This window comes from Ascaphus truei, chromosome 15, assembly GCF_040206685.1.
Source record: "Ascaphus truei isolate aAscTru1 chromosome 15, aAscTru1.hap1, whole genome shotgun sequence".
NCBI classification, from domain to species: domain Eukaryota; kingdom Metazoa; phylum Chordata; class Amphibia; order Anura; family Ascaphidae; genus Ascaphus; species Ascaphus truei.
In genome coordinates, this window is record NC_134497.1 from 13770717 (window position 1) to 13798493 (window position 27777).

The 27777-nt window shown below is 49.0% G+C and overlaps 1 protein-coding gene across 4 annotated transcripts; it reads right to left on the reverse strand.

Annotated features, from left to right (window-relative positions):
• Positions 1–37: 37 nt before the first annotated feature.
• Positions 38–26084, reverse strand: PRPF6 (pre-mRNA processing factor 6). Of its 4 annotated transcripts, none has more exons than XR_012788177.1 (22): positions 25876–26084; positions 24789–24948; positions 22762–22880; positions 21755–21833; positions 21056–21232; positions 20046–20201; positions 18438–18532; positions 17639–17795; positions 15996–16158; positions 15770–15888; positions 14803–15021; positions 14261–14383; positions 8176–8297; positions 6966–7104; positions 6121–6240; positions 5286–5462; positions 4168–4301; positions 3764–3855; positions 2754–2868; positions 1943–2069; positions 1600–1828; positions 38–1006 (listed from the first exon to the last, which is right to left on the reverse strand). XR_012788177.1 is itself a non-coding variant. In XM_075571653.1 (22 exons), exons 1-21 carry the CDS (start codon positions 26022–26024, stop codon positions 1676–1678), a joined length of 2895 nt encoding a protein of 964 aa, XP_075427768.1. In that variant the 5' UTR covers positions 26025–26084; the 3' UTR covers positions 38–1006; positions 1659–1675. The 4 variants fall into 4 exon arrangements, 2 of the variants coding, with proteins under 2 accessions (XP_075427768.1, XP_075427767.1); XR_012788176.1 differs by having other exon boundaries at positions 1587–1828; XM_075571653.1 differs by having other exon boundaries at positions 1659–1828.
• Positions 26085–27777: the final 1693 nt, after the last annotated feature.

Below are 27777 nucleotides of genomic sequence, written 5' to 3' on the forward strand. Positions count from 1 at the left end.
CACATAGCAGTTAACATGAAGGAAACAGAGGTACTCCTAAAAGGAAAAATCATGAGTTTTATTTCGGACAAGACAAAACAACAGGTGAGCGAACAGGATCTCATTCTCCCCAGACGGTGCTATGCTCGAGATCATACTACGCTGCAGCCCAATTGTTACTGTGGCATGTCCATCGAAATCAAATGACATGGGTGGATTTAGAGAATTCACAGATAGGCTCGATGCGATGGCTCCATAAAAAACAAGAGACTACATAACACAAATCCTACCTGCAGCAATGAATTCACTAAAAACATGGTACAGACAGGTGGGTATGCCTCCCCCCTCTCTTGCAATCCTAACTTTGTCGCTGGCATGACAGAGGGAACTTGGTGGAAGAGAAAAGGCATTAACTAGGAGTAGCGATCTAATGGAAGAAAACAATATAAAATCTCGCTCTAATCGTAAAGATAGCAAATATCCCAGATTCGGGACGATATCTCCAATTAAAACACGTTCTTATAAGCTCAAACCACAAGTTCATTCCGGTCACTCAGACGTACTCTGAAAATTTTTTTGCAAGTCAAGGCCAAAGAGACCAGGGTTTATTATCCGCCCTGTATCCATTTTTTAATACCAGCAGGGAACTGCGAGTATTGATGCCAAGGGGAATCTGCCTTTTGTTAAACGGAAGAGCTAGGAGAGACGCTTGACAGTGAAGAATGGGAAGATATCTGGAAAGCAGCTGCCCTGTTCTCCATTAACACACTAGTTCAGAAAACACAGCTACAGGACGATCTACAGATGGTATTTCACTCCAGTCACACAAAATAAAATGAACAGAAAGCTATTTCTCCGTGTTTCCGAGGCTGTGATTGCCCAGGATCAATGCTCCATAGTTGGTGGAGCTGTCCTCCAGTGGCACGCCTTTGTAACCAACCAGATCGTCCGGTTAATACATTACATCCTACAGCTCTCGTTTCGTTCTGATCCCTGGGTTGCCCCGGTGAACAGATCAGTCCCAAACCTAAAAATCGGAGGGAACGTAAGTTACTTACACAAACATTTTCCGCCACTAGGTTCTGAAGAAAGCAGCATCGGCACCAAATACGGGAGCCACCAAAATCTGGCAACTACTCTACAAGAAAAGTTTACAGCTTTTCTGCATGATAACTTTTGGCCTTTCTGGCGGTACGGGGACCCCTAGCTCAGAAATGAGAGGGCCTAATTATGTCGGAAATATAATCTCTATATAGTGAATCTGAAACTGTATTTTGCTGGGATGGAGGGTACGGGGGGGGTGGAGGGGGAGGGGACGGGGTTGGGAGGGACCATACCCAGCCTTCCCTGTCTCGGGACGCTTAACACAAGAAGAAGTGCGGCATGAAATAGTGATTTGAAAATCTGGAAGTGCCAATAGATTTGAAACCATATGCTCCTCTATGAATGTATCACTGTTGAAGTGTTCATTCTGTGTTCCTCTCCCCCCCCTGCTTTCTGTGCCCAACTTGTCCTATTAATGAAAAATAAAACTTACATTTAAATTTTTTTTAAATGAATAAATGATGGAACATGGACATAAAAAAAACCTATATAAAAATAAATACATAGAGGGTTAACTCTTTCAGCGCAGAAGGGCCCCCACAAGGCATGGCAGGCCTCTCCGGCGCGGTATTTACAGTGGCGCAGTGCGGCCTCAGAAGCTGTTCTTGATCTTGGCGGCTGCCAGGATGAGAATCTCCCCGATCTTCTGCTGCCAGTTCTTGATGTCTTTGGACTCTTCGCACCACAGCTCGCCGTGGCGTGGCTCCGCGTTCTCGCAGCGCTTCCGCACGTCCTCCTGCTGATCCTACGGGATGGGGGGGGGGGAGGGGTTAAAGAAGGACGGAGCCCTGCGTGGCTGGTGTAAGACAAAGACAGAATCCAACGCTCTGCGGCGTTGTCTGTTTGAGATGCTCGCTACCTCTGTGCCGTGTTGCAGCTCAAACTTGTAAAAGGCGGCCCAGGCGTCTCCGAGGTCAGAGTCGATTTTCACGGTTCGGTGGAACCACTCGCGAGCTTTGGTGATTTTCCGCTCACTCCAAAACAGTCTGCGGAAGTGGGGGGGGGGGGGGGCAGAAGCCATTAGAGTGATATTAAAGGCAGTCCCCCCTGGGATGAAACTGTAATTAATATTATTATTAATAATAATAATAATAAAGCCTGTGTGTATCTGTCAGAGCCATAGCTCCAGGACCATGAAACCTACCGTCCTGAAACCTTGCATGCATACTAGGGGCACCTGGGGTTACATTTGCAATATTTTACATTACTATTTTACACCCTTTATTATTCAGGACAAATGCTCCTATTAAAAAAAAAAAAAAAAGGCAATCTATAAGAAGCCAACTTTCCAAATTTCAACCAGCAAAAGCAGAGAAGGGGGGAAATGAGGGACGGGGGAAATGATAAGTGAGGGGGTAAAATTGTGAGGATTACTGCAGCCCGTGCTACAAAAATAATAATAATAATAATAATAATAATAACAACGTGTCGGTGTTGTAAGACAATTTGTTCAAACTGAACCTTTCTCCCGGGTAAACGGAAGCTTTAGATGGTTTTTACAATCTTTATCGAATTAAGATCAGACGGTCAAGTCCCCAAATCACTGCGGTTACACAGATAGGTTCTTTACCGTGCATCGTGTGTGCTTGTGCAGGTGTGCGCAGGTGCAGGTGTGCGCGTGTGCAGGTGTGCGTGTGTCGGTGGTTCGTGTGCAGGTGTGCATGACTCACTTGGCCACGGCCAGAAGCACGTGTGGATCGTGCTCACACTTCTTGAGGGCGTCTACGCTCTTGGTCTTGCGCTGGGGACGGGCCTCCAGGAACACGGCTTCTGCCCAGAGAATCCCTGAGTACGGCAGAGAGGGGTGAGGGGAACGGCAGGGGGCTGTACACATCTTAAAGATACACCCCAGGCGACTATGAAGCAGGGGGTCTCCGGAGCTGAACTGCCTGGATTCCAGCTCCGGAGACACTAACTTCCGTAGGTGCTGCCCGTAGGAGCCCTGGCTGGGCTCCCAATATGGCGGGATAAAAGTCCTGCGGGCCAACAAAGCCGCAATGCCATCCGTTGTGCCTGCCTATTGGCCCACGTGACGCGAGGGCTTTAAAACTACAGAGAAAAAACAGGCGCCCCCCTCCCTAAGGAGTTCTCGGGAAGCAGGGGGTCCCCGGAACTGAAATCAATGCGGTTCAGCTCTGGAGACCCCCTGCTTCAAACCTATTTTTGTTGTTAAACAGTCGGCTGGAGTGCTCCTTTAATATCACTCACTAGCTACGCTCTCGGGGCATAGCGGAACAGTGCAGGGGGCCGCCGGGGCAGGAGGGGCGAGCACATCAAATACTTGCACCGCAACTTGACAGATTTAAGCTGCCGGACCCCACTGACATACATGAGGCGACACTAACCCAGGACTTCACTTTTTCAGGTCGGCAAGTTAAACGGGATTATTATAATGTATTTATAAAAAGGTGCAAACATTCTGCGCACAATATTGGCGATTGGATACAACATGGCAATTCTTTGAAAGTAGAGGAGGGGGAGACAGAGAAAACATATTAATGAGTTATATTAAGGAGTAGTAGATACACGGAACGGCCAGCAGTAGTGATGAGAAAAATAGTCATTAAGCCTACACGCTATGCGGAGGAATCCTTAATGATCGTTAACGCCCATTCACGGGAGTGATTCATTAACGGTCACGTAGCTTGGTGCATAAACATACGGGTTCCACGTCACTGACCTGAGTTGGGACATTCCTGCAGGGCTTTGGCCATCAAGGTGTTTGCAATGTTCTTCAGTCCAGCTCTGTACTCCAGGCGCACGGACTCTAACCTGCACAGGTAATTAATGAGGGGTTAGAGGCAGCTGAACCCAAAAAACAAAGGGGGGTAGGGGGGGGGGGGGAGAAGAAAAAGTCCTCAACAACTGGCCACCAAGGCGTTAAAGTGGAGATTGTTTGATCTTTGCCTCCAGTGACGGTCTCATTATTGAAGCACACGTTTTTAGAATGCCCACTGACCAAGAAAGTTCTGTCTTATCATGGCGGTAAGTTAGAGGTGTTGGGTACGAGGGTCAGGTGTGACGAGCGGGGGGACGGGAGCGAGACAGAAAGCCATTGGAGAGAGGGGGAGGCCGACAACTCACCAAAGCTCCGGGGTCTTTGGGTTCTTCAGTCGAGCCTTCTCCAGGATGGCTCTGGCCCTGGTCAGTTGGCCGACCTTCTCCTCAAGCCGGGACAGCAGCAGCCACAGCGAGGTGGAGTGCGGACACTTCTTCAGCTGTTCCATAAAGGGGACAGGGCAGGAATGTTAAGCGATTTACAGGGCACGGCACTTCCCAAACTGCAGGGGGGCGCCCCGCGTGAAGACGGAGTATACGGAGCGCAGATGGGGAGGATGAAGATATCTACCATAAGTTTACATTTCATTGGTTCTCAAATGTCCCATAATGCTAAAACAAAAAAAAAAACTATATGAATTGCCTAGGCCAGGGGTGGTCCTCTAGGGCCACCAGCAGGTCAGGTTTTAAGGATATCCCTGCTTCAGCACAGCTGACTGAGCCACTGATTGAGCCACCTGTGCTGAAGCTGGGATATCCTCAAAACCTGACCTGTTGGGTGCTCTTGAGCCACTCTGGCCACCCCTGCCTTATTTGACCCTCTTTGTTGGGCACCCGTCAGGCTGAGCCACTTGTGCTGAAGCAGGAAAATCCTTAAAACCTGGTTGGTTGGAGGCGCTTGAGGACTGGAGTTGGCCACCCCAGGCCTAGCACATGGGGGAAACATGCCACAGTGCTCGATATCTCGCAGGCTGTTACGCGTTCTGGAGTAATTAGCGCGTGTTCTGAGAGCGGCGCTTCTACATTAGCAACTCTGAGCCGCCATGCACTACATTAGGCCGCGCTTATAGTGCCGGCGACGACGCGTCAAAACAAAATGTACTGACGCCGTCGCGTGCGCTTATAGGAGCGATGCGACGGCTTGGTCGCAATCGCAGAAAGTCACTTCAATTTGATTTTTCCAGCGACCGCAGCGTGACGTCAGCGTCACTATAAGCGCGGCCTTACCTGTAATATAGCGCTGCACGCTTTATAGTTCAAATATATTTCAAACACCACAACGCGGCGGACTCCGGCCGCTGCGTCACGCAGCAAAACGCTAACCGACTAATGCGCTTGTTAAATATATACACCCAAGTATAAAAATAACATATCGAGGATGACTGAAGCACACAGGATAGGCGAGCAGAGCTGCCAGGATATACCCCTTGGTTATACGCCTCTCTGGCTCTATCCACCAGCTGCTGCTGCTCCTCTATCTGTCCCTTCATCATCCACTGCTTGGGGAAGTCCTCGTAGTGCTTGAGGGCCTCCTCGCAGAGCTCCTGAGCTGCGGCGATGTTCCCCAGAACCCATTCCAGCTTCACAGACTTCATGAACACCTGCAGGGCAGAGAGTAGGGTCACTTACACTGAGAGGGGGAGGAGCAACATTATGCACACCGTAAAAACACACACGCACACCGTAAAAACACACGCACACGCACACCGTGCACACGCACACCGTACACACGCACACCGTAAAAACACACACACGCACACACACACGCACACACACACCGTAAAAACACACACACCGTAAAAAACACACACGCACACCGTAAACACACACACACACACCGTAAACACACACACACACACACACACCATAACACACACACACACACACACACAGACCATAACACACACACACACACACACACACAGACCATAACACACACACACACACACACACACACACACACACACACACACACACACACACACACACACACACACACCATAACACACACACCATAACACACACACACACACCATAACACACACACACACCGTAAAAACACACACACACACACCGTAAAAACACACACACACCCACACACACACCCACCGTAAAAACACACACACACAATCATTCAATGTCCGTGTTAAACAAGCCCTCTTCATGAGTGGTCAAGCATTGCTAAAGCCTCTCCAGCACTGGAGCACTCTTGACAGATCCCCTGCCCCTCATGGGAGGGAGGGTGCGGGCGCTGCGTACCCTGGCGGTGGGCGCGCTGCTCCTCGCCTTGGCCAGCAGTCTGCGCGCTCTCTCGTATTCGTTGTTTTCGGACTCCAGCTTCACGGCAGCCAGCCAGATCTCCTCGCTGTTGGGGTTGGCCTGAGCGGGACGAGAGAAGACTTCTTTACATGACTCGCCACGAGCCCCACCATTCATTTACAGCACCCCCTATACTGCAGCTCTCCGGCACATACCCGGGTCTCTGCCAGGTGTTTCGAGATTAAACAGCTTTGGAAATAATAGCACAAAAAACAAATTATAGCAGATGGGGCTGATAGTTAGTGGTAGTGGAAAGGCTGCAGTGGTTCCAGAACTGCTGCGATCCGGGCTGGGTGTGGGAAGCAGTTTTTAGAAACCCATTTCAAACAGGGGAAAAGATCTACAACAGAAACCCTGAAAACAGTCACCGTGCCGTGTGATCAGAGCAAGTACACGGCTATTAAATTCAGTCCAATTTATAAGTTAACCCTATTTCTCCCATCTTAGTAAATGGTCTCTGTGTGTCCATTCTCTGTGAGGTTAGCTGGCGCCAGTCTTGCAACTTCCATACTCGGTGTCTGTCCTTATAACTCTGCCTCTGTGCACAGGGCTCTGTCCCTCTCTATTCCTAATAGTTGTGGCTGTTTAGCCTTTTCCTTCATCGTCTATCTTTTATTTATATGCTGTAATTAGCTTCCTTCTTGCTGCTCTCCTGCTCTGTCCCAGGGGGTATATTATCCCTAAACCGCCCCTTGTTTCTTCTGTACCCAGCATGCAAACAAAAAGAAATCCCAATGATTTAGTGACATCTGCCAACCCGTCCGTTTCGTGGGCCTCGCACACACCTGGAACGCCAGGGCCAGGATACTTCTGGCGGCCGGCACGTCCCCCGCCAGCCACTTGGACTTGGCTCCCATCAGCCACAAGACTTCCGCTTTGGGACAGTGGGCCACAGCCCTCTGCAGAAGTGTCTCCAGGGACTCCCTGAGAGAGGACAGACAAGGGTTAACCTCACACATGAAGTCACGCTGCGTAGTTTGCCGGATGCGGAATACGATAACCCCGAGCTATGAACGCCGTGATCATACTGCACCACAGGAAGACCCCTGCGCGCCGAGCGCGGTGATACATGCCGACCGTTTACTTTCGGGGACTTTTCTTGGCCGTTGCCTAAAGCAGCGGGCCCTCAACTCCAGCCTTCAAGCCCCCTCCCCCCCCCCCCCAACAGGTCAGGTTTTCAGGATATCCTTGCTTCGACACAGGTGGCTCAACCAGTCCCTGCTTCGGCACAGGTGGCTCAGAGGCTCAGTTTTTAACTGAGGCTCTGATTGAGCCACCTGTGCTGAAGCTGGGATATCCTGAAAACCTGACCTGTTGGGGGGGCGCTTGAGGACGGGGGTTGAGCACCCCTGGCCTAAACCGTCCATGAATTTATTCCTAATCGCAAGTGTTCAGTATAAAAGTATATTGTGGAGGCAATAAAAGTATAACATTTGATCTCTGGTGCGCGGTGTGGGTTCTTAACCTCACACACCCAGCGCTGATCCATCGCTGCGTCGGAGCTCAGCATACTGTAGGGCATGTCTGCTACAAGCATTCGCTTGCTAAAGGCCGACCCTCCGCTGCTGCTCCAACGAGACGAGGGCAAAAGATGAAGGAATCCTAATACAGATACAACATTTCAGGTCCCCGATGTCTCCCTCCGATGTGCTATACCCCGACGGGCAGCAGCTTTCTGCTTTGGTACGGGAGGAGTAGCAGTGAGGCCCATCAGCAGGTGGCTGCCGGATATTCCTTGCAGCAGGAGCGGCCAACTTCAGACCTCAAGGGCCAACAGGACAGGTTATAAGGATCTCTCTGCTTTAGCACAATGACTGAGCCACTTGTGCTGAAGCAGGGATATCTCCAATACCAAGCCTGTTGGTGGCCCTTGAGGACCAGAGTTGCCGCCCCCTGAGTTAGCGGGTTTTTCCTTTGGGAGTTTTTTTGCCGCAGAGCTGATGTTTAAGCTGTTATTTGCCCCCCCCCCCCCCCCCCCCCCCCCCGGATACATACCTGGTCCCGTGGTTCTTCTCAAAATAAGCGGCCCTGAGCCACACGCTCTTCTTGCTGGGGAAAACCTGCAGGGCGTGGGCGTAAATCGCCCGAGCGCATTCCAAGGCGCTGTGAGAGACACACTGCGGGAGACAGTGACACACCGACACATCAAGACTGTCCCCACACAAAATTATCACTCACGTTTAAGGCTATCTACCCTCCTCACATCTAACCCCAATCTCTCTCTATACCATTCTCTGCCCTCCTCACATCTAACCCCAATATCTCACTATACCATTCTCTGTTCCTCCTCACATCTAACCCCAATCTCTCACTATACCATTCTCTGCCCTCCTCACATCTAACCCCAATCTCTCTCTATACCATTCTCTGCCCTCCTCACATCTAACCCCAATATCTCACTATACCATTCTCTGTTCCTCCTCACATCTAACCCCAATCTCTCACTATACCATTCTCTGCCCTCCTCACATCTAACCCCAATCTCTCACTATACCATTCTCTGCCCTCCTCACATCTAACCCCAATCTCTCTCTATACCATTCTCTACCCTCCTCACATCTAACCCCAATATCTCACTATACCATTCTCTACCCTCCTCACATCTAACCCCAATATCTCACTATACCATTCTCTGTTCCTCCTCACATCTAACCCCAATCTCTCTCTATACCATTCTCTGCCCTCCTCACATCTAACCCCAATATCTCACTATACCATTCTCTGTTCCTCCTCACATCTAACCCCAATCTCTCTCTATACCATTCTCTGTTCCTCCTCACATCTAACCCCAATCTCTCACTATACCATTCTCTGCCCTCCTCAAATCTAACCCCAATATCTCACTATACCATTCTCTACCCTCCTCACATCTAACCCCAATATCTCACTATACCATTCTCTGTTCCTCCTCACATCTAACCCCAATCTCTCACTATACCATTCTCTGTTCCTCCTCACATCTAACCCCAATCTCTCACTATACCATTCTCTACCCTCCTCACATCTAACCCCAATCTCTCTCTATACCATTCTCTACCCTCCTCACATCTAACCCCAATCTCTCTCTATACCATTGTCTGCCCTCCTCACATCTAACCCCAATCTCTCTCTATACCATTCTCTACCCTCCTCACATCTAACCCCAATCTCTCTCTATACCATTCTCTACCCTCCTCACATCTAACCCCAATATCTCACTATACCATTCTCTACCCTCCTCACATCTAACCCCAATCTCTCTCTATACCATTCTCTACCCTCCTCACATCTAACCCCAATCTCTCTCTATACCATTCTCTACCCTCCTCACATCTAACCCCAATATCTCACTATACCATTCTCTACCCTCCTCACATCTAACCCCAATCTCTCTCTATACCATTCTCTACCCTCCTCACATCTAACCCCAATAATCTCTCTATACCATTCTCTGTTCCTCCTCACATCTAACCCCAATATCTCACTATACCATTCTCTACCCTCCTCACATCTAACCCCAATACCTCACTATACCATTCTCTGTTCCTCCTCACATCTAACCCCAATCTCTCACTATACCATTCTCTGTTCCTCCTCACATCTAACCCCAATCTCTCACTATACCATTCTCTACCCTCCTCACATCTAACCCCAATCTCTCTCTATACCATTCTCTACCCTCCTCACATCTAACCCCAATCTCTCTCTATACCATTGTCTGCCCTCCTCACATCTAACCCCAATCTCTCTCTATACCATTCTCTACCCTCCTCACATCTAACCCCAATCTCTCTCTATACCATTCTCTACCCTCCTCACATCTAACCCCAATATCTCACTATACCATTCTCTACCCTCCTCACATCTAACCCCAATCTCTCTCTATACCATTCTCTACCCTCCTCACATCTAACCCCAATCTCTCTCTATACCATTCTCTACCCTCCTCACATCTAACCCCAATATCTCACTATACCATTCTCTACCCTCCTCACATCTAACCCCAATCTCTCTCTATACCATTCTCTACCCTCCTCACATCTAACCCCAATAATCTCTCTATACCATTCTCTGTTCCTCCTCACATCTAACCCCAATATCTCACTATACCATTCTCTACCCTCCTCACATCTAACCCCAATATCTCACTATACCATTCTCTACCCTCCTCACATCTAACCCCAATATCTCACTATACCATTCTCTACCCTCCTCACATCTAACCCCAATCTCTCACTATACCATTCTCTGCCCTCCTCACATCTAACCCCAATATCTCACTATACCATTCTCTACCCTCCTCACATCTAACCCCAATCTCTCTCTATACCATTCTCTACCCTCCTCACATCTAACCCCAATCTCTCTCTATACCATTCTCTACCCTCCTCACATCTAACCCCAATCTCTCTCTATATCATTCTCTGTTCCTCCTCACATCTAACCCCAATATCTCTCTATACCATTCTCTACCCTCCTCACATCTAACCCCAATCTCTCTCTATACCATTCTCTACCCTCCTCACATCTAACCCCAATCTCTCTCTATACCATTCTCTGCCCTCCTCACATCTAACCCCAATCTCTCTCTATACCATTCTCTGCCCTCCTCACACTAACCCCAATATCTCTCTATACCATTCTCTACCCTCCTCACATCTAACCCCAATATCTCACTATACCATTCTCTACCCTCCTCACATCTAACCCCAATCTCTATACCATTCTCTACCCTCCTCACATCTAACCCCAATCTCTCACTATACCATTCTCTGCCCTCCTCACATCTAACCCCAATATCTCACTATACCATTCTCTACCCTCCTCACATCTAACCCCAATCTCTCTCTATACCATTCTCTACCCTCCTCACATCTAACCCCAATATCTCACTATACCATTCTCTGTTCCTCCTCACATCTAACCCCAATCTCTCTCTATACCATTCTCTACCCTCCTCACATCTAACCCCAATCTCTCTCTATACCATTCTCTGTTCCTCCTCACATATTACCCCAATATCTCACTATACCATTCTCTACCCTCCTCACATCTAACCCCAATATCTCTCTATACCATTCTCTGTTCCTCCTCACATCTAACCCCAATCTCTCTCTATACCATTCTCTACCCTCCTCACATCTAACCCCAATATCTCACTATACCATTCTCTGTTCCTCCTCACATCTAAGCCCAATCTCTCTCTATACCATTCTCTGTTCCTCCTCACATCTAACCCCAATATCTCTCTATACCATTCTCTGCCCTCCTCACATCTAACCCCAATATCTCACTATACCATTCTCTGTCCCTCACATCTAACCCCAATATCTCACTATACCATTCTCTACCCTCCTCACATCTAACCCCAATCTCTCTCTATACCATTCTCTGTTCCTCCTCACATCTAACCCCAATATCTCACTATACCATTCTCTACCCTCCTCACATCTAACCCCAATCTCTCTCTATACCATTCTCTGCCCTCCTCACATCTAACCCCAATCTCTCTCTATACCATTCTCTACCCTCCTCACATCTAACCCCAATATCGCTCTATACCATTCTCTACCCTCCTCACATCTAACCCCAATATCTCTCTATACCATTCTCTACCCTCCTCACATCTAACCCCAATATCTCTCTATACCATTCTCTACCCTCCTCACATCTAACCCCAATCACTCTCTATACCATTCTCTACCCTCCTCACATCTAACCCCAATATCTCTCTATACCATTCTCTGTTCCTCCTCACATCTAACCCCAATCTCTCTCTATACCATTCTCTGTTCCTCCTCACATCTAACCCCAATCTCTCTCTATACCATTCTCTAGCCTCCTCACATCTAACCCCAATATCTCACTATACCATTCTCTACCCTCCTCACATCTAACCCCAATCACTCTCTATACCATTCTCTGTTCCTCCTCACATCTAACCCCAATCTCTCTCTATACCATTCTCTACCCTCCTCACATCTAACCCCAATCTCTCTCTATACCATTCTCTACCCTCCTCACATCTAACCCCAATCTCTCACTATACCATTCTCTACCCTCCTCACATCTAACCCCAATCTCTCTCTATACCATTCTCTGTTCCTCCTCACATCTAACCCCAATATCTCACTATACCATTCTCTACCCTCCTCACATCTAACCCCAATCTCTCTCTATACCATTCTCTGCCCTCCTCACATCTAACCCCAATCTCTCTCTATACCATTCTCTACCCTCCTCACATCTAACCCCAATATCGCACTATACCATTCTCTACCCTCCTCACATCTAACCCCAATCTCTCTCTATACCATTCTCTACCCTCCTCACATCTAACCCCAATATCTCTCTATACCATTCTCTACCCTCCTCACATCTAACCCCAATCACTCTCTATACCATTCTCTACCCTCCTCACATCTAACCCCAATATCTCTCTATACCATTCTCTGTTCCTCCTCACATCTAACCCCAATCTCTCTCTATACCATTCTCTGTTCCTCCTCACATCTAACCCCAATCTCTCTCTATACCATTCTCTACCCTCCTCACATCTAACCCCAATATCTCACTATACCATTCTCTACCCTCCTCACATCTAACCCCAATCACTCTCTATACCATTCTGTTCCTCCTCACATCTAACCCCAATCTCTCTCTATACCATTCTCTACCCTCCTCACATCTAACCCCAATATCTCACTATACCATTCTCTACCCTCCTCACATCTAACCCCAATATCTCACTATACCATTCTCTACCCTCCTCACATCTAACCCCAATCACTCTCTATACCATTCTCTACCCTCACATCTAACCCCAATATCTCACTATACCATTCTCTACCCTCCTCACATCTAACCCCAATCTCTCACTATACCATTCTCTGTTCCTCCTCACATCTAACCCCAATATCTCACTATACCATTCTCTGTTCCTCCTCACATCTAACCCCAATCTCTCTCTATACCATTCTCTGCCCTCCTCACATCTAACCCCAATCTCTCACTATACCATTCTCTACCCTCCTCACATCTAACCCCAATCTCTCTCTATACCATTCTCTGTTCCTCCTCACATCTAACCCCAATCTCTCTCTATACCATTCTCTACCCTCCTCACATCTAACCCCAATATCTCACTATACCATTCTCTACCCTCCTCACATCTAACCCCAATCTCTCTCTATACCATTCTCTACCCTCACATCTAACCCCAATATCTCACTATACCATTCTCTACCCTCCTCACATCTAACCCCAATATCTCACTATACCATTCTCTACCCTCCTCACATCTAACCCCAATCTCTCTCTATACCATTCTCTACCCTCACATCTAACCCCAATATCTCACTATACCATTCTCTACCCTCCTCACATCTAACCCCAATCTCTCACTATACCATTCTCTGCCCTCCTCACATCTAACCCCAATATCTCTCTATACCATTCTCTACCCTCCTCACATCTAACCCCAATATCTCTCAATACCCTCCTCTGCCCCTCATATCTCAGCCCTAATTTCCCGCTATGCACCATCCAGACTCTTGCGTTCTGCTCAAGGATGTTCTCTCTACCCCCTTTTGTACCTAAAGCCCTCTCCTGCCTAAAACCTCTCTCGCCGACTGCCCCACACCTAATGGAATACCCTTCCCCTCAATACCCGACTAGCACCCTCTCTATCCACCTTTAGGAACCTTCTTAAAGAGAACCTCCTTAACAATGCACATGGGTAGCTCCGCTGGCTGATACTATACACCTCACATGCACGGACCGTGGCCCCCTGCAGACGCACTTACAGAGACATTAGGAGGGGGTTTTGGCAAGCTCTCCCCACTTACGACTGTAAGCTCTTTGGGGCAGGGACTCCTTTTCCTAATGTTTTACGCCTGGAGCGCTTATTCCCATTGTGTGTTATAGTATTATGTCCCATGTATTACTGCAGTAAAGCGCTACGCACACGGATGTCGCTAAAGATAAACATACATACACACACACACACTGATCCATTAGAGGATTGTTTGCTTCAAGCGGACCCAACCTAAACCCTGCAGTAACCCCGGCACGTGCCCTCTACTCTCGCACACAGACTCACACTGTCAGCATCCTCCATCCATGTGTGCTTCCGATCCTCCTCTTCTATCCCGATGCCAATCACATCCCGAATGACGGCTTGACAGGTCACCACGCTGCCCGCTTTGTCACACTCCTCCGCGTCCTGCACATGGGAGACAGAAACCGTGTCGGACAGAATAACCGAGCACACACCACCCCCCACCACTGCAAGCGCCAGGACAAGAACAAAATAAACCTTCAGTGACCAAAGTTTCTATTGTATGATGTAGCACCATAAATGCAGAAATATCCGCTTGTAGTTTATACATTTTTGGGGCTAGAGGGGAAGAAAATAACGCTGCCACTTGTCCCATGGGAAGATTAGTTTTGCGTCACTGTGTGTAACAGGTCTAAGAACACAAACTACAAAAGCTAACATTTGTTTTTATAAAGATTTCTTGTTCTTGAGAGGAACAAGCAGAGGTTTGGTCAGATTGCTCCGTTAATTTAACCGCCTCTCATGCCCCGCTCTCGCTACCCGTCACAGCACCGCAGGCTGCCGTGGCACCAGTCCGCTGGTACCTGGATCCACTGCTCGCGATTGATCTCCACCCCGTTGGCTCGCAGGGAAGTGATAGCTCGGTCTACGATCTTCTCCACCATTTGCGTGTTGCCGTTGGCCTCCTCCAGCTTGGCGGCTGTGATCCAGATGTGCCGGTCCGTGGGGATGTTCTCGCGCGCCTTGTTCAGGACCTTGCGGGCGTTCTCGTAGGTCTCCAGCCTGGCCAGAGCCAACCACAGCTGGACAGTGGAAGAAAGACACCCGGCAGGTAAACTTTGGGGCTCCCATGGCCTAAAACCACCAGGATTGATCATCCAAGGTGACATGACATCAAAGGGGATGGGTGTAAAGGTCAGTTCTGTTACTGCTAGACCTAAATAATAAACATAATATACCTCTAACAGAGGTAAATGAGAATTTGCAGAGGTAGTGTTAGGGCCTGCTTACTGGTCATGCCTTGATATGTCTCGCAGGCTTATAACGCTTTGGCCAAAGGGTTTAACTAAATAACCCTTACTCAAGAGAATATCTAAGTATTTCACTGCGTATTGTTGTCACATTGGATGTAGCATTGGGCTTTTCTGTCTCTAGCTGTATACTGCTAGACCTAAACGTTTAAGTCGATTCTAAAGCTTTACAGCCAGCAGGGCGGGCGGAAGGAAAGATACATTAACAGACATGGCCACGCTTAAATGAAAGGGCCAGCGTGTAGGGAAACGCACACCGCCCAAGGGTGATGTCAGGGACCAAAAGCAGAGCGCGGACATTGCTCGTGACTAATTATCCTGAAGCAGGTACCTCCATAGGACTGAAAACGGTGAGCAATAAACATCCACAACCTCAAATCCCCGAGCAGCAAGTTCCTGCTCTGTACTCCGTATTCCCATCACCGCCGTTTCCCTGTATGAAGTGTGCCGCTTATCAGGCTGTACCACATACCACGTAGTGTGTGACTTGTACCCACTGCCTCCCGCACCCAGGACTCACCTCTACGCTGGTGGGGCAGCACTCCACGGCGCGGCTCAGCATAATCCGAGCGTCCTCCGGCTCCTCCAGCTCCACGGCCGCCTTCCACAGACGCACAGAATTTGGCACGTGCTCCAGCGCTGCTCGGGGGGGGGGGAGAGGGGGGGAAAGGAGAGCGCTCGGTTAAAGAGAAGTTGTAGTACGGACTGGTAGCGTGCTTCACTTTAGGACTGCACAACCTCCACACCTTTCCGCAGGACGCGTTTCTTTGCCCGGAGATCCGTCTCCAGCTCGGCGGCGCGGATGTAGATGCGGACGGACTGCGGGAGGTGGCGGACGGCCTGAGCCACCACGGCTTTCGCCGTGTCGCCGGGCTGCAGGCGGGCAGCCTCCAGCCACACGTCTTCACTCTGGGAAGTACAGGGATGCAGTGAGGCTTCCGTGGCAAAGGGCAACACTCCCATGCAATGGGGAGGAAGGTGGAGACTTCCCTGGACACGGAGGAGTTTATATAAAAGCCCTACTTAGTCAGCTGCAATTGGAAAGGAGTTTCCATAGACAAGACTAGAATATAGTTACATCCAATTGGTAACAGCAGGGAGGTCTGTGACATCACCTCGGTTTTAAACTCACCTAGACCCCTTTTTAATAGCAGGTCCTGGTATACACGTGTGAATGACCAGTCTAATGAGACATTTCTTTCTCCATTAAAGAGGTGGAGAACGTTTACAGGTAGCGTAGGGCCTGCAGGAAAGGGTTTACCGTGACGTGGTTGCAGGTTTGTAATGTTTTGGTCAAAAGGATTAAACTAAACGACACTTACTTATGAGAAGAAAAACAGATAGTATTTAATCCAGAAAAGAGCCACCAGATTAATAAAGGGGATGGATACGGTGATTTATGAGGAGAGGCTAGCGAAATTATATTTGTTTACATTAGAAAAGAGGTGTCTAAGAGGGGATACGATAACAATATACAAATATATTCGGGGACGGTACAAGGAGCTTTCAAAAGAACTATTTATCCCACGGGCAGTATAAAGGACTCGGGCCATCCCTTAAGGTTGGAGGAAAGGAGATTTCTCCAGCAACAAAGGAAAGGGTTCTTTACAGTAAGGGCAGTTACACTGTGGGATTCATTACCCATGGAGCCTGGGATGGCAGATTCAATAGATATAAGGTTGGACATCTTTTTAGAAAGGGAAGGTATACAGCGATATACCAAATAAGTAAACATGGGAAGGATGTTGATCCAGGGAATAATCTGATTGCCAATATTTGGAGTCAGGAAGGAATTTATTTTCCCCTTATGAGATATCATTAGATGATGTGACACTGGGGTTTGTGTTTGCTTCCTCTGGATCAATATACTGTAAGTACGGATATAGGATAAAGTATCTGTCAAAATTTAGCATAGGTTGAACTTGATGGATGTATGTTTGTTTAAACCTCATCTATTATGTTGATTGACGCATGTCTTTTTTTCAACCTCATCTAATATGTAACTTTATAATTTGCCAGATTGGATGTAGCGTTGGGGCTTTTTTGTCTGCTGTTGAAGACTAGGATCTAGATTGTAGTTTCCCTAAAATTAAAGTTACCCCCCATTTATTTGGCTGTGAATTTCCCAGGAAGAAAACCCACCTGCGGCAGTTGGAACACAACAGTGACAGAGGTCGGCACTGGAACCAACTTCCAACACGATCTCCTACAGGAACATACAATTTGGCAGCAGATAAGAGCCACCTGGCCTCCTTATCTGCCCAGTACTCTCCGTTAGGGTGAAAATCAAGTTCTTACAAACCCCTTCCCGTTCCTAGCCAGGTGGGTCACACTGCAATGCCTAGTACCTAGACAGTGACCGCACACACAGGATGTGCGCCAACCTCACCTTGGGGCACATCTCTGTCCCTTTCATGATGAGGTTCCGAGCTACTTGCAGCTTTCCGGTGACCTCCTCCAGACGGGCAGAGGCGATCCAGGCCGGCGGGTGGTGGGGGTTTGTTTCCCGCACGGACTTGAGCAGCAGACGGGCTTTCTTAATGTCGCTGGAGAAGGATGGAGCAGATCTCGTTAAACCTCGTGACACTGCTTCCCACCAACATCTCAAAGTGAATGACTCCCAAACACCGATAGGGAAGCTGCCCGAATTGATTCCGTCACATGGGACCTCTATAACGAGGTCACAGGACTCCCGGGGATATTATTTTTATATGACACGGAGACTGTGCGTCGTTACGTATAAAAACAGGGGAACACGTCGTCACATTATGCTGCAACGGTGTGTGAGGGGAGAAGGGGTGGCAATGAAATGACAGTAATTATAGGTAATAAAATGGAAACAGACAATAATAATATAGACTAATAAGCATTGGAATATTGAATAGTGATAATGGGATAGAGTCGTTGGGAGCAGCAGTGCCAGCATTAGGATTAGGTAAGGAGTATTAATTAGCATTGTGGGTGTAGTAGGGAGATCAGACACACAGGATAGTTACGGAAAGAGAAGGATTTTTAGAGGTGAAATTTAGAAAAAGGAAGTTTTTGCCTTGTGTAAAGTGCTTAGAAATGAGGTCGCAGAAGTAGAACTGCATCCAGGAGTAAGACAGGCAGAGAGGAGACGGGCCTGGGTGCAGGGGCAGGATAGGCATGCAAGTCAGGTTCTTTCATTACAGGTACATTGCACTCACTTGATGTCTCCCCCGTGTGTTGGAATCATGGAGTTTAGGTCAGTGAGGTAACCTTTGGGATCCACCACAGTCTGACCGCTCACAGAGTCGGAAACCTGAGTTCAATTAAATGTAATTGGTTACGTAAAATGCATAGTGCCCTGCTGCAAATTAAAGTGGCACACCAGCCGTCTTCTCAATTCTTCCGCTGCAGTACCCTCCCCTGGAGGCACGCACCCTTATCCAGTAAGCAACAAACAACAGCAAATAGCGCACAGCCAGGGAGCCAGGTGGAAATTAAAAGTTCAATATCATTTATTTCAGTGCATGACTGATGACAAAAATACCCCCATGGGGACAAAAACGCACCTCCTACGCGTTTCGGACCGCGTAGGAGGTGCGTTTTTGTCCCCATGGGGGTATTTTTGTCATCAGTCATGCACTGAAATAAATGATATTGAACTTTTAATTTCCACCTGGCCCCCTGGCTGTGCGCTATTTGCTGTTTGTTGCTGATACTGGATTCTCTTCCATGGCTGGCACGCCACTACTACCTACCTTGGAGACTGGGGGAGTGGGTAAGAGACTTTATTTTTGACAGCAATAGTTGAGTACTTTGATGCTGTTTATATTCAAGTGACTCACAGGTCAATTCGTTTAATATACCCACTCCTTAGACCTCATGATGGAGTTATTATAAATGAAGATATCTGTCCAATTTTGGAAGAAGTGTTACTGGGTGGAGCACCCTATTTTTTCCTTATCCAGTAAGCACCCACCACTGATCACACGGAGATTAGATGATTCAGAAGCACACTCCAGAACTGCATTAAAAAAAACTTATTTAGGGCAACGTCATTGTAGAGTAGTGCAGAACATCACAACGTTTCAGGTGCCAACTGCACCCTTCATCAGGTCCTTACAAGCGAGATACAACCAGCTTTAAAGTCTCCCTCGCAGTGGGTGGTAAGATGGAGGGTGAGGGAGTGGGCATCCGGGGGTAGGAAGTGGGTGTGCGAGGGAGAGAGGAAGAGAGGGGGAGAGTGGGCGTGCGAGGGAGAGAGGAGAGCCAGAGTGGGGGTGCCCAAGGGACAGAGAAGGGTGGGGGGAGGGGAGAGTCCAGGTGAGGGAGAGAGGGAGTTGTGTCAGGACTGGGGCAAGTCGCACCAACATACAAAATATTCACAAATACAATAAATTGAGAGGGGGGGGGGGCAGTTGGTGGAACCTGATTATGTGCAACAACGCGCGATATACACGTCACTCGTACATAATTCACGTTTTATATAAAGAAAGTTAGAGAGAAAAAAAACTATTGGGTAAAAAAAAATTGTCATATTTCAGTTGACATGGCATCATGGCAGAGAATTTCCCCCTCCCCCCCAAAAGTTAATTGTGGGAGGGGGCAAGGATCAAGGTTCGCGTACAGTACCCAAAACCCATGCACCAGCCTTGCTGGCACCACTATATCAGTGGGGTTGACGAGTATGGAGTGTTGACAAGTTGGCTGTAGCTCACACGTCTTCACCTGTGATGTTCTGCACCAATATAAAAGGGTTTCATACAGAAGAAGGGGTTTTAATAAGTTCTGGATTGTTCCTCCGAATCAGTCTTCAGTGCCTCACTCACCTGACTCAACCTCATGTCCATCAGTGTGTTCCTGGCCTGTCCGATCTTCCTCATGTCCAGATCACCGCTACCAGGCGTCATCAGGCCGGGAGTCATCCCGCCAGGGTACGGGGAATTCAGCCCCCCGGGGAATGGAGCGTTCAAAGCTCCAAATTGCTAAAAACAAGGAAGGGCGCGGCATTATTTTAGGAATATCGTGCGACACGAGATGGACGGTGAATGTATTTCCAGAGTAGAAGACAATGCATGAATAAAACCGTCCTCACTGTTAAGTCTGTGTGATAGCTCACTACTCAAAAGATCCATCTAAAGCCACGGATGTCACAAATCATGCTCAATAAAGTAGGGGTGGCCAAGTCCAGTGGTCTAGAGCCACCAACAGGTCAGGTTTTAAGGATATACCTGCTTCAGCACAGTCGGAACAGTCAATCCCAACAGAATGTCTGTCACATCTTAACAACAACTTGTGTGTGACTGTACCGTGTTCTCTCATGCTGCTGTCTCTAAGTCACATCCTAACACACCAGCTCTGTGACTCGTGCCCACAAATTTAAATGTAGAATGTGAGGGCTTGGGGACATTCGACCCTGCTCGCAGCACTAATATTAAACGTGACTGATCATGTGGCCGGTTCTGTACCCCCCCCCCCTTACAGGGCCGCCTTGCATCTATCCTTCTGCTATTGTATGTCTCATATCTGCACGGGCCAGGGCACATAGGAACTTTTAAACAACATAAACCCAATAAAATAGAATAACTTCCACATTAGGGACAGGCACTTATGACATTAAATCACCTCCTGAGGCCCCATTTGTAGGGACATATCCCCCTCTGGTTGTCCATTTGATGATTTACTTGTAATCAGTTAGATGCCACTAGCACCAGAAAGGTTAAAACAGCACTATTCCCCAATATTAAACTCTGGACATCCCCCTTCTGTTGCAACATGGATGCAGCAGGAGCCAGAGTTGCTGCTCTGGGGAAAACACGTAGCTCCCCGGCTCACTCACTGCCTGCCGTGGATCCACCGATGCGTGATTTTCTCCCGTCTTCAAGTGCTTGGCAAAGAAGCTGTCGGGGACAGGCGTCAGCTTCTCGTGCCGTGGGTTCCTCTGACGCTTGTTGCGTGCGTCGCCCACCTCGGGGATGCTCAGCCACTCCTCCTCCGTCACCTCCGCCAGCTTTCTCTGGCGGAACAAACAACACCGCGGGTTTAGTGAAGCCTCGCACAGAGGTCAACGCGGCAAAGTGAGCCTCAGACCCACCGCGGAGAGACTTTGCTCACCAGGTGATTGGACCAAGATTGCAGGTGGGTGCCTAAGCTCTCCCTCCTGCACCCAACTAGTTGAACCATTTAACAGTTTTTAGTGGTGGGGGGGGGGGGGGGTGCCCACCACAGAATGACAGTGTTTCATAGGCTACGTATGACAAATTCAGTGCCAGACAGGCGACAACACGCTGCATGCTCACTTCTCACCAAAAAAACCCAGCTGTTGTGCATTTCCCAGAATCCCTAGCTGCAGTGGAAGCACTGTATGCTGGGAGATAATGGGCAAAGGCAGCGGTGCAGACATGTGAATGCGCTCACAAATGGTATTTGCTGTACACAGAAACACACATTTAGATATAAATTAGCGTCGAACCCCTTTTATCAGCAAGCTGCAGTAACTGTGGGAGTCCCATTACCGGAGGCGCACACCCGAACTTACCTTCAGGTCGGAGAATTGCTGCTGGATTTTGGGCCTCTCCATACGGTATTTCTCGATTTCTTCCTTCTCCCGCAGCTCCCTGAAAACACAAAGCACTGGTTTCTTAAAAACCCCGAAGCAGCTTGACTGCAGGAAATACTCTAAAAATCTGACCGGTTAAAAAAAAACAAAAAAACACACTGGGTGAGGATAGCAGAAGCTGAAAGATGGGTATCGCCAGGCGCTCCTATTATAAACGACGTGAGGTACTTTTAATTGCAGGCGCTCTCTCCTGCTTCCATAATTGCAATATGTGAGATATAGAGCAGGGCACTTCACATTGATGAAGGCGGAAAACGTCGGTTTCTCGCTTTGGCTACAATAAACTGGGTCATGCAGAAGGAACACAATTTGCACCATTTTAGTGCGAAGTCTACTGGTATGAAACGCTGGGGTCACAGTTGCATCTTCATTACATGCATACACTTTTCATTTTATATTGTCCCAAAAATAAAAACACAACAACAACAACGCTTTACGTGTCGCTCCTCAGACTTTGGCTAGCACAGCAGGTGGGGTAATGTTTCGGAACAGAAAAGTAATATATTTGGGTTTTAAAGCAGAAAAACATGTAGCACTGCACGATTTAAAAAAATTTTCATTACAGGGTGGAAGCAGGGGGGTCTCCGGAGCTGAACTGTGGGACCCCCTGCTTCCAGAGATACTTACCTCCGTAGGGGGTGCCAGTATCTCCGTGGAGTTTAAATGTCCAAGTCACGCGGGCCAATAAGAAGCCGCAAGGGATGACATCACGGCTTCCTATTGGCCCGCGTAACATATGTATGTCGCCATTCCGTTAGGCCCACAAGTTTCCTGGTTGCAGATACCATCATTCCCTACAGGAGGTAACTATCTCTGGAAGCAGGGGGTCCCCGGAGCTGAAATTAACAAAGTTCAGCTCTGGAGACCCCCTGTTGTAATCAAAAAGGAAAAAAAAATGGTTTTGCTGCTTTAACATTTGTATTTACCGTCTCTCCTTCCTCCTTTCGTCCATTCGCTTGTCCAGAGCCGCGTATATGGCATCGGCTTCCTCGTCGTCTTTCTCGTACGGGCCGCTAGAGAACAAGCTCCCGGCGTAGCCGTTGAACTAACGGGAGACAGCTCTGGTTACACCCAGACGAAGAGTAAACTTCATCTCATTCAGACATTTCCACAATAAGAATTAAGACAAATTTCTTGAGATAACAAATGTTTTTTGATGCATCACCCGGTATTTAGCAGCCTACTCCTGAGGGGCTTTATTACATCCTGTTCAGGTGCAACATTATAACCAGAAATGTTGTCATACGACAATGACATTAAAAAAAATAACGCACACAGAAAATATCCCCTGCCTCCCCTCCCACTTCAAACACTGCAAATGTCACTATTTATAGATACAGTATATGCAATAATTGTTTAAGAAAATTTGCACTGAAGAAACATTGATACTGAAAATATTGTACATTGTATTTTGGTGTATTGAATATCTGTCGAAAAAGTGAATATACATATACACATACACACACACATATGATGGAACAGCTGACAGCCTTCCTAAATCATAAGAGTATTTACCAGAATTTGGGAACCCTGGTCAAACAGCTAATCCAGGCAAGATAAATTCTCGCAATACACATAGAACAAGAACGGCCGTGGAAAACCAAAGGGTGTGAGCCGTTCGCTTATGTTGGTGAAGTTAAAGCTGCTCTATTTCATTCTGAAACTCACAAACCCTTCATCCCCGGTACCCAGTTTTCCAACTCTATCTGCCCATGAAATGTCTGTGAATTAATGTAACCATGTATTGTTATAGCGCTGTGCCCAGGACATACTTGAAAACGAGAGGTAACTACGTGTATTACTTCCTGGAAAAACATTTTTATAAATAAAATAAAGAATCTGGATATGAGCTATGAAGTGCACCAACCACACGCATGTAAGCGATGTTACTATACAAGTTCTTACTTGTGTTAAAAGTAGGCCCTGCTAAATGATGGTCGAAATGAATCCCTCCCACCTCTTTTCTGTACCCCGTCACCTCCCCACAATTTGTATAAATCAACAAAAAATGTGAACACATATACAATTTTAATCATATAAAAAAATTAAAAAAATAAGCAGTTGGCTAGAAGGTGTTTGCTAGAAATCTAGTAACACTTAGCTTCGTCTCCAAATCGTTGCTCTAAGGCTAAGGCCCCGCTCCCAGAGTCAGCGCACCCGCACTGCTGACAGGCGGTGCGCTGAGATACACAGACCGCGATATGCGGTCTGTAGGGAGCGGGAGGTGGGCGGGAGTGGGAGGCTTGACAGGGAGGGGGGGCGTGGCTTGAGCGGAGGGACCCGCTACACTCCCCCCCCTCCCTCCCTCCACGGGCTGCAGGAGGGACCCGCTACTCTCCCCCCCCTCCCTCCACGGGCTGCAGGAGGGACCCGCTACTCTCCCCCCCCCCCCCTCCCTCCACGGACTCGGGCTGGAGCACTCATACATACACACATACACACATACACACACACAGGCAGGCAGGCACTCACGCACTCATACACATGCAGGCACTCACGCACTCACACACACACACACACACAGACAGGCACTCACGCACTCAGGCACACACACAGACAGGCACTCACCTGCTTTCACTCCACACTCCTCCCCGCTCCCCGAAGCCTCTCCTCCTCCCGAAGCCTCCCCTCCCCATTGGCTCACAGCCACACACGTCACGCGTCAACGCTAGGAAACACCATTCTCTGGTGTCTCCTAGCGGCTGACGCGCCACAGCGTGTAGTCAGCTGTGCAGCCAGGGGGGACCGGGACCGGCTCGCGAGGATTCCCCTGCTGGTGGGGAACTCGCTACATTGCCGCCCGCGCCAACGAGCGCAGCGGGACAGAGGCCTAAGGTAATTGACCCTGCTCGGCATTTGCCATCAGTCTTATAACAAGCCTGTTCTGCAACATATAAGGCTCAATTCCTTGAGAGTTGGTCTTGTTAAAGCGAGGGTAGCTGCCCGTCATTACCTCATCGTAATTTGTGTCGTTCAAGTCTTCTTCGTCCTCCTCTTGTTTTTTCATCTGGTCCCCCACAGTTCTCTTTCCTGGGGGGGCATGGCGGTCATCCACAGGATCGTTGGCATCTCGGGCAGGACCAATATCAGAACGGGTGGTGAAACCCGTCGCACTGAACAGAGACAGGTCAACAAGATTAAAACAGGTACCAACCACACGCCGACTGTCATATCTGCTGCTTCCTTGTCTCATCAATGCCTAGTTACCAGTCCAACTCTATTCGCTCAGTTACACCAGGGGAGCGCAAACTTTTTAAGCTGCGCCCCCCCTGCCTGCTCCACCTTGCTCGGCGGGGTCAAGTGTGACGTCACTCCGCATGGCACCGTGGCGTCATTTGACGCCGCGTTGCCATGGCAACGTGTCCCTGCAGCTCTTCAGAATACCGGTAAGTTAGTTGCAGAGACAACGCAATCCCCCAGCATTAATTTAAATGCCTGGGGAAGAGCACGGGACCTCTGCAACCGCACGGCCCACCCAGAAAAATCTCACGCCCCCCCAGTTTGCGCACCGCCGAGTTACACTATCCCTCCAGTGAGTGACTGGTAGCAGCATCTAAACGTCTCCCCTTTATTTACTCTTTGAATCATGGGACCATCTCACTCACTATCAGGAGGTGATGCTGCCAATGCAGATCTAGTCGCTGTCCCCTCTGCAGTCAGTGATGGCACCTCCACATTCTGTTTTCAAGCAATATGTGACCCCCTTCTTCCCCTATGTCCCCATTCCCTTAATTCCTTCCATCCTCATAACCCCCACTGCCACTATTCCCCCATCCCTCCAGCCCCCTGCTCCCACAGCCCCCATCCCTCCAGCCCCCATTCCTCCAACCCCACTGCCCTCCATCCCTACCACCCCCCTATCCCTCCAACCCCACCGCCCCCCATCCCTCCAACCCCACCGCCCCCCATCCCTCCAATCCCCTGACCCCACTGCCCCCATTCCTCCAGCCCCCTCAATCAGTGTTCTATTTCCCAGCCCTGTCCTCCTCGGAACTCTCCCCCCAACTCACCCCCCAGCCTCTCAACCCCCAGCCTCTCACCCTCGGCCCAGCCCCGGCACATATCCCAGCGGCGCCGCCATGCCCAGAAACGGTTTCTTCTTCTTGTTCATGGTACCGGTGATAGACGCGGTGAGCCCCGCCGGGTTCCCGGGCCCGGAGCCAGCCACGGAAGACGAGGCGGCCGCCATTTTACCAACACCAAAAGCTGCTGCGGCTACGCGTTCCCCCCACCATGCATTGCGCGCTCCAAGCGTCACACCATGCCTTCACTGCGCCTGCGTGTGGGTCTCGTTACCAGGGTTACTGGGCCAGCCGCCTTCCCCCTGTATCACGTGCCCAGTCACCTTTATCACGTGACACCACTGCGGCCCTCATACAGAAGGCCGCGTTCACTGGGGACTTCGCGACGCAGCGTGCGCGCGTCCGCGCCTCTGGCCCGTAATTAAAGTGTGTGCGGCCGTGCGCGCACCGCACGTGTGTGTGTGTAATAAATACGTTGGTAAGAATAAATTATTTATTAACATTGTACATACACACACAAATATATATAGCGCCATTAATGTACATAGCGCTTCACAGTAGTAATACATGTGGTAATTAAATAATTAACAGATAATATAAATAACAGGTCATGGGAATAAGTGCTTCAGACATAAAAGTAACATTAAGGAAGAGGAGTCCCTGTCCCAAGGAGCTTACAGTCTAATTGTTAGGTAGGGAGAACGTACAGAGCTCTGAGGAACCACATATTGCATCACTCAATAGGCTATTAGTACACACTTACATTGGGTTTATTCCGGGTTCCGAGAGAGAGCCGGGGGGGGGGGAGAGAGAGAGAGCCGGGGGGGGGGGGGGGGGGGGCGGAGAGAGAGCCGGGGGGGGGGGAAGAGAGGGGGGGGGGGGGGGGGAGAGAGAGCCGGGGGGGGGGGGGGGGGGGAAGTCGAAGCTGTGAAGGGGGGGGGGGGGGGAATCAGAGCTGTGAAGGGGGGGAAATCAGAGCTGTGAAGGGGGGGGAAATCGGAGCTTTTAATCCCGCGCATGCGCACCATGGACCAATACTACTGCGCATGCGCGACTTTATATTCCCGCGCATGCGCAGAACGGGGTATATGCTACTGCGCATGCGCGATTTTATATTCCCGCGCATGCGCATAATTGGACGTATGCTACTGCGCATGCGCGGCTTTATATTCCCACGCATGCGCAGAACGGGCGTATGCTAATACGCAATGCACGACTTTATATTCCCGCGCATGCGCAGAACAGGGCATATGCTACTGCGCGACTTTATATTCCCGCGCATGCGCAGAACGGGGTATATGCTGCGGCGCATGCGCGATTTTATATTCCCGCACATGCGCATAATTGGACGTATGCTACTGCGCATGCGCGACTTTATATTCCCGCGCATGCGCAGAACGGGGCGTATGCTAATGCGCATGCACGACTTTATATTCCCGCGCATGCGCAGAACGGGGCGTATGCTAATGCGCATGCGCGGGAACATAAAGTCGCGCATGCGCAGCAGCATATGCCCGTTGTACGCATGCGCGGGAATATAAAGTCGCGCATGCGCAGTAGTATCGGTCCATGGTGCGCCTGTGCGGGATTAAAATTCGGGCATGCGCAGTAGATGAAGGATTTAGGTCGCATTTGCAGAAATACATTAAGCGCATGCGCAGTAGAAGACTGCCGACCACTGTGCCAGTGTAGTAACGGATGGAACCTAGTGCGCACGCGCAGGAATTTAATTAGCGCCTGTGCAGTAGAGGACGGGCCCTTGTGATTTGGGGGCAGACGGACAACATGTATCGGCATATCGGAAACTGGTCATGTCGCGATGATGTATTCTAATTCATGGTTATCGGAAATGTGGTTGCTGCTTAAAGAACAACAACAGCAGTGCAATCACTTAGTGCATTAGTGTGATTCCAGCTTCAG